At 31.0% G+C, this 8,229-nt stretch overlaps 1 protein-coding gene across 1 annotated transcript; it reads left to right on the forward strand.

Moving 5' to 3' along the window:
- Window positions 1-4,027: 4,027 nt before the first annotated feature.
- LOC141678441 (transcription factor MYB1-like) lies at window positions 4,028-5,164 on the forward strand. The gene is made up of 3 exons (XM_074484760.1): window positions 4,028-4,218; window positions 4,394-4,523; window positions 4,625-5,164. Exons 1-3 carry the CDS (start codon window positions 4,086-4,088, stop codon window positions 5,154-5,156), a joined length of 795 nt encoding a protein of 264 aa, XP_074340861.1. The 5' UTR covers window positions 4,028-4,085; the 3' UTR covers window positions 5,157-5,164.
- Window positions 5,165-8,229: the final 3,065 nt, after the last annotated feature.

The following is an 8,229-nucleotide window of genomic DNA, read 5'->3' on the forward strand; positions in this document are numbered from 1 at the left end:
CAACTTCCAGAACTTTATAAAAGGAATATTGAAAGTTTCCGGAAGAAACCGGTATGTCCTTGAAGGTTTAAATCAGGATTTAGGCCCAAATCCATGCCTAAGCCTAGGCCCAAATCCAAGTTGGATTAGGAAAATGCCCAGGCCCAAATCCAAGTAGGATTAGGAAAAAGCCTAGGCCCAAATCCAAGTAGGATTAGGAAAAGCCCAATTCAAGAGAAAGCCTAACCCAATATGAATAACAAGTCCAAAAAGATCATGATTGAGGTCGTGAATCCAAATCGAAATCCTTCAAACAGGAGCCAGAAAAAGGCCCACCAAAAAGACCAGGATTGAGGTCGTGCATGAGGTCGTGAATCCAGTTCGAAATCCTTCGAACAGGAGCCAGAAAAACGCCCACCAAAAAGACCAGGTTTGAGGTCGTGCCTGAGGTCGTGATTCCTAGTCGAAACTAGAGGAACAGGAATTGAAAAGCGGCCAAAATTTCGACCAAGATCCAAGTCGTTAATTCGACTAGGATCCAGGTCGAAATCCTGGCCGTGAATCCTAGTCGAACTTTCACGAACAGGAGTCAAAAGGTGGCCAAAATTTCGACCAAGATCCAGGTCGTTAATTCGACTAGGATTCTGGTCGAAATCCTGGTCATGAATCCTAGTCGAAATTATTCAACCAGGCCTCAAGAGCTGGCCAAAATTTCGACTAGGATCCAGGTCGAAAAAGGGCTGAAAATTGCAGGAAAAATCCCAGAAATTAGGGAAAATTAGAAAATAATTTTCAAAAAATTATTTTTGATAAAATACTCTTGAAATATTAAAGAAGTGATATCCTGTGAATATCAGAATATCCTTGAAAATTAGGAAAAATCCCAGAAATTAGGGAAAATTCCTGAAAAATACCCGGAAATTCCTAAAAAGAAGGAAAAAGGTAAGAAAATAATAGAAAAGTTCTAAAAAACAACCCTTAAGCCGTGAGCAAGGCAAATCTTTGTAAATGTGTAGGTCGCTCCACACTTTACGCAAGGAAATAAATGAACCTAACTTCTGCGAAATCTTTCACGGTTTCCCAGAAGTTGGGGGGCAAATGATAGGGAATAAAATAAACCCTATTTGCATAATTAATATTGCGTTAATCGTATTAGAATTGGGCTGGCTGTTAAAGCCCATTAGAAGAGGCCCAAGACCCTTGATATGGGCCTAAAAATAGCCTAGGAATATAATTAATGTTGAAATTAATTAGACCAGATACGGTCCAGTAACGAAACCCAATTGGAAATGACCTAAAACCCTAAATATTAATTAATTTCGTAATTAATTAATAAGGGATAAATTATCTATTAAGATGAGTCCTAGTAAGGATATAAATCCTTGTAGATTAGCCTCCAAGAGACCTAATAGGAGAATGAATCAGTTTCCTACTTCCTAGGACTCCAAAGTCCATTCTAATTCTGAGACTTGTCCACCAAGTCTCCTAACTCAAGTCCAATTTAAAGACTCCCAACACCTATATAACTCCCAACACCTATATAACTCCCAACACCTATATAAGGGGTCTCACCCCCACCAATCAGAACTACGTTTTTGACTTGATCATTGGCAATCAACAAAATACGTAGGCATCTTGTTAAGGCATATCAAGTCACGAGACACAAGAGCAGTCAAATCGAGCCTCGTAGTTCACGAACCCTAGTAATAAATACAACAATTAATATAACCTAGTTTTTAATCCATAACAATGGGTATGTCCACAGCCAAAAAAATCACTAAAAGATTCGAAAGATAATCAAATGTATATATGTTTATAAGTGTAAAAATTAAGTGGCATATATATATATACATATATAAGGGGCTAATAGAAACTAGAAACCAAATAATTTTTTCTTTAAATTACTTCGAAACATAACACATATGGTATGCAAATCGATCGTTGAGCGATGGAGAAAAATACAGTGAAGTCGGATTTTAAAAAAAAACCTACCATTTTACAGGAAAAATCAAATTAAAAACGGAGGGAAAAAGTTGAGATCGGGTGTGAGAGGGTGTAGATTAGTTGAGAGTGTAGATTTGCTGGGTGGTGTGCTTTTAGGGGTACCATTAAAGTAGATTGATTTAATAGTATAAATTAGTTTCTAGTTTTCATTTTAATTTTAATTTCTATTTGATCATGTGCCTATTTATATATATATATATATATATATCCGACTCTGTATATCCGACTCTGAATATAGTGTGTAGTATATATAAGTTGGTATGCACAAATAATTTAAAAATAATTATCCAAAGAACATATTCAACATCCTATAAAACTGATATAGAAAGTAATGTTGTATTTTAAAATTGGCTTTTCTAGTGCGTGCTCATGGGTACACGGTGGTAAACATTGAAAATTAGAAAATTTGCTCAGCATAATTGGGAGAGATTTTGTGTAAACATGGGTCCACCATCACTAAAAAGAAGGAGCAAATTAAATTATGTTACATTTATAAAATTTAGTATTTATTGTATGTTAATGTACACGCCACGGGTAATGATCCTGTTTGTAGTGTACAAGAGTTGTGGGCAATTGTTGAATATCCGACACTAACAGAAATCATTGTGTCGGTGCAATTATATATCTTTTTCGGAAGCAAAATAGTTAAGGAACCAAATGAGCGGTAACATTGACTATAATTTTCGAAAATAAAAACGTGAGTTGAGTCGATATAAATTCCAAAAATGTCACTCTCCCGACGACCCATTAGATAATCTCCAATTACGTTGCTTATAATTGGTTGTCTAAACCGAACCTGTAAGACAATATATAAAGTTTGTTAAATTTGTAAGACATTGTACTTCGATGGTATTAACTATATTGATTAGCTATATTTTAAAAATAGTATGTTATTAAAATTTTATGTTATTATAAAAATAATATATTACTCCAATATGATAATAAATGATTAGAATTTTTTTTACGGATTTGTAGTGGTTCAACAAATATATCCAACATCAAGGTTGGTTATATTTATAGACGAGGGGAATGTACCATTGGAGATGGATTTTTTTTTTACATAATCTCTATATTTTTTATTTATAGCATGTAGTAATGATTTTTAGTTAAGGGTTCTATATGGTTGGAGATTCTCTTATATACTAGCCACACAATATTGTAAAAGAAAGTCCAATGTAAGATGAAAAATAGCTATAGCTATTGCTATAATTTGGCACCAAAAAGTGTCTTTTGATGCTAAAATAAAATCCAATGCTAGATGCATTTTGAAACCAAATATTTTCTAATTTATCTAAATTTTGTTCATTTAAAGCATAACAACATTAATCTCATTTATAGTAGTTTGATGAGGTGGCTAGATGCATAAATGAATTCTTGTTTTCAAATTTAGAACTAATGATGCATATATGCATATTTGCATTCAAGTATAGAACTCCTTTAGAGTTGAAATTTTTGACATTTGGTTTCAAATTATAAAAATTGCATCATTTATAACATTGCATTGGACTTGCTCTAAGCAACCATGCACACATGATTCATGGCTAACATGGCATCTCAAATATTCGTGACATTATTTTGGTGTGAAATTTATATTAAAAATATTATAAAAATGATATTATTTTCATATTAAATTTCAATCCACATATACAAATTTTACACCATTCTCATACAATTTATTATTTTATTGCTAGAGTACTAAATAGAGTATACAAGTAATAAAGTTATATTATATAAGTGAAATAATTTTATTTTATGTAAGAAGTATAAGGGTAATGTTGAAATTAACAAAAACTCTAAAATTTTGGTTTGACATCAAATGTGGGTAAATTTTGGTGCTAACACCAAAATAATGTAAGATTTAGAGTTGATAATCATGTAATTTATGGGTGGTTGTGTATGTTGGACAAAAGTACCTGTAATTTACACACATGTAACATTAAAAAGTATATGTTAATAAATTTTTTTGATAATTAATCACACACATATAAGGAGTTGAACTCCTGTAAAGAGAACACAAGCTCATTAACACTTTGTTGGTGTCTGTTTATAAATCTATGAATAGTTCTAGTACTTGATATTCTTAGAAAAACAAAGGGAGCAAAATGGGAAGGAAACCTTGCTGTTCAAAAGTTGGGATGAACAGGGGAGCATGGACGGCGGCTGAAGATAAAATTCTCACCGGTCACATTCTTCTTCACGGTGAAGGCCGATGGCGTAATCTTCCCAGAACAGCAGGTATTTGTAGCCCACTTCCATAACAATATTGAAGTGCCGAATGAGCCGGAAAATTTTGTAAAATATTTATATTTAAAGTAATCTGATCCTAAATAAAGTCTTTTTGAAATCCTAGTTCCGCAACTGTCTCTCTCTATATTTTATGCAGAATTTCAAAAACCTAAAATGGATGCAGGACTAAAGAGATGCGGGAAGAGTTGCAGGTTGAGATGGTTAAATTATTTGAGACCCGATATTAAGAGAGGTAACATTTCTGATGACGAAGAAGACCTCATTATTCGGCTTCACAAGCTCCTCGGTAACAGGTATGCTGAATATATATGTATATATGTTAACGTTTTGTTCTTGTTCATTTGTGTATCTTGGTGCGATTGAAAAGAATTTTGCATTGAACTTTTTGTGACAGATGGTCTCTTATAGCTGGTAGGCTCCCCGGCCGAACCGATAATGAAATTAAGAACTACTGGAACACAACTTTAAAGAAAAAGGCTGATGACAATCTTCCAAAAGCCCCCGCTAAACAATGCAACGAGAAGATCATCATGAAGAAGCTTGAGAAAGTTGATGAGATACCTCTGCAAAACGTCGAGTCCAATGTATCACATGTTAAGGCCTTGAACTGCAGTGATGATCAGTTACTAGTCGATCCAACCAAATGTAGTGCTCAATATGTAATAGAGACTAGCACGGAGCCATCAGTCCAAAATACATCAACTCTGAAGGATGATAATATTAATCAACCAGTCCCGGTCCGTGTGCCTGACGTTGACTCGAATGACATTTTCTTAACGGGGCTTCTTGATTTCGATTTCTCGGGTTTATTAGGCACTGATCATTGGGATTATGACATGGAAGGGTTTTGGAACGTAGATGAACAAAATTTAAATTCTGATACTAACCTTAATTTTGCAGACTGTATCAAAGAATGGTTAGTCTAATGTCTGAAATGTGCACACCTCTTTCAGTTTTCTTTCATCCTTTATTTTAGATCCTTGTATAAAAAGAGTTGCAGTTTTTGAAGTCTAACATTTTCACTGTACATTAATATATGTGTTGGTCATATCTCATACTATCATTTTCTTGTAATGGAAAGCAAAAGGTTGAAGTGCCAGAAAAGAACTAAATGTACAGTTAATCACCAAAATTTTAGGAACGAAATTCGTAACATCGTATTCTACATACGATTACACAAAACTCATTCATGAATACGACTACTGTGGGCGAAACTCACTCTGATAATGACAAAGAATGGAGTCAGCGAACGAGTGGTCTTTCAAACTGGGGCTCATTTTTTCAAAGCATCAGGGTTTGATTTCTTATATTGTTTGTAATAATCGGTCATATAAAAATAAAAAATCAGACTAGATAGGTTTACCTACCGATTTATGATTTATCGGAAATAGAGGATTTTGTTGAAATATTTTTTTCTCTCAGATTTTGTCAAAATGTTAAATCAAAATAAAATCGGATATATTTTAATATTAATTTTATCAAAATATATATATATTAAGTAAGATTATTATCTATCGGTTTTTTTGTGATATGCCCATGATCACACACTAAACACTAAATTTCTTATATTTAAATACATTTGATTGGCTCCTGTTCTTTAATAATGGTGGACTCCCTCCGTACACAAAGGTTTCCACCAATCAAAATGAACCAATTTTATAATTTTTAGTCACACACTAGAAAAACCCATTATTATCTATATATATATATAATACTATAACAGGGGGTTTGATGAGCAATTTAATTAATATGATGATTATACCCCTACTTTAATATCTATATAATTTAGGGTGTGTGCCCGCGCTACGCACGCGATGTTTAATATTTGGAGAATCTACTCTTTATTCTTTTATAATCTAAAAAGTTTCATAACTTTAGATCTTCTATATTACTCGTAAACACATCGTCGAAACTACTTTTTAAAAAAAAAATATTTATCTATTTACATTAAATAATAAAATTTGGGATTTTTAGTGGAAAACACATGTACAACTTATGAAGACCTAAATAAAGTTATCTTAAGTAACTGTAACAAAAATGAAACACGGTAATGTAATAGTAATAATGAAAATTTTCTTAAACATGCTATCACAATACTTTAATAAAAACAAATTAGTTCTTACTCTTAAGATAATGTAAATAATCTTAGGAAAAAAATTCGACGTGCTTAATACATTCTATTAATCCGTCCCAAATCTTTAATTTCATAATATATCCCTATACACACTAACACTACTACTTTTTTAATTTTAACGTCCTACTAACAAACACAATTAGTACTTGTATATTATCCTTACATATAATAATGTTTTTCATTTCATCCTCTTCTCTTAGCAATCAACTGAAATATGAACCTTTAAAAAAGGGGTTAAATATCAAAGTGGTCATTCAACTGAACGCCATATATCAGTTTAATCATTAAAGTTAACGGGGTATCATTAAAATCACTAAAGTTATAATAAATATCATACATATACCTCAAAATATGTATTCGAGAATTAAAATTTATTTTATGGAGTTCTATATATTTTTCTTGAATTCTATTATAACCAAATGAAAATGTATGAATTCTAGTATTTTCTATAATATAATAAGATTTTTTAAAATTTATCTACTATTTATTTTTAATTTTGTAGTCATTTGCTTTATTTAAATAAAAATAATTAGTAAATAAATTTTAAAAATCTCAAAAAATCATCTAAAATACTATGAATTCATAACTTTTCATTTGGTTGTAATAAGATTTAAAAAAAATATTTAAAACTCTATAAAATAAATTTTAATTCTCGAGCACATATTTTGAGGTATCTGTTTGATATTTATAATTACTTTAGTGATCCAAATGATACCCCGTTAAATTTGATGATTAAACTGATATATGATCTTCAGTTGAGTGACAACTTTGATATTTAACCCTTTAAAAAAGTATACAATCAAACACCACAAACATCATTAGGAATATTATTTGATCATTTACATTTGCACTATAAACAACTGTGATATTCATGATACAACTTTCCCCCACCAAACACTTTCTTGAATCTCTAATGAATGGAAAACGGTAGTACATTGATGATAAATATGAATAACAAACCTTGACACTTAAAGTGGAACAACTGTCATTCAAATCTTTTAGAATTAACCTTTCAATGGAAGTTATAACTGCAATTTTCGGTTGACATCTTTTCAAGATTTCCATGACTTGTGAAGATGAGTGTTATTATAATAGATTGATTATACTATATATTTAAGGTAGAAGAATTATGTTATCTGATTGAAATGAATTTTGCAAAGTTACTTCGGTTATAGAGAGTGATTGAAGCAATGTAAAAAACAGTACGTTAAAATCTCAGTGAACAACTTATCTATTAAGAAAGATTTATCCTGATTGATATGTTCTTTAAAATAAAAAATACGTCAATTAATAAATAATGTAAATCGATGATAACAAACTTATCATAAGGAATTTAAATATAATATCATAAAAAAATCTTATGTAAATCTTTTCTTATAAGTAATATATAATAGTCGCTTATAATCTACGTATTTTAAAAATTGATTCCATATTATCCTTGATATGAAATTTAATACTTATCATTAATAAAGATAAATATTGTTTAAAGTTGTAACAAACAAATCACTTTACCATAATTTTAGGTTATAGAGAGGACGACTCTAAGTAGTTTTATTGAGTAAATATTATACATTCGATTAACTTATAGTTATCACAAAGCGACATGAATTCTGCAAAAATTCTTTACAAATAAGTCTTTGGCATGTCCAACGAAGGAAAACTACGAATCAAACAAAATGGTAATATTTTTTGCATTTGTCACTATTTTTTTCTAAACCTTGACAACTTTGAATCTATTTGGCAGGCTATTCCATACGTGCTTGTGAACGAAAATGGAGAAGAAGTATATTCAAGTGTCAAATTTTCTTAAGAAATGGTTTCATTAATGCACATGTTGATTTGGTAATGTTTTTTGCATTTGTCAC

Source organism: Apium graveolens, chromosome 8 (assembly GCF_009905375.1).
Source record: "Apium graveolens cultivar Ventura chromosome 8, ASM990537v1, whole genome shotgun sequence".
NCBI lineage: Eukaryota > Viridiplantae > Streptophyta > Magnoliopsida > Apiales > Apiaceae > Apium > Apium graveolens.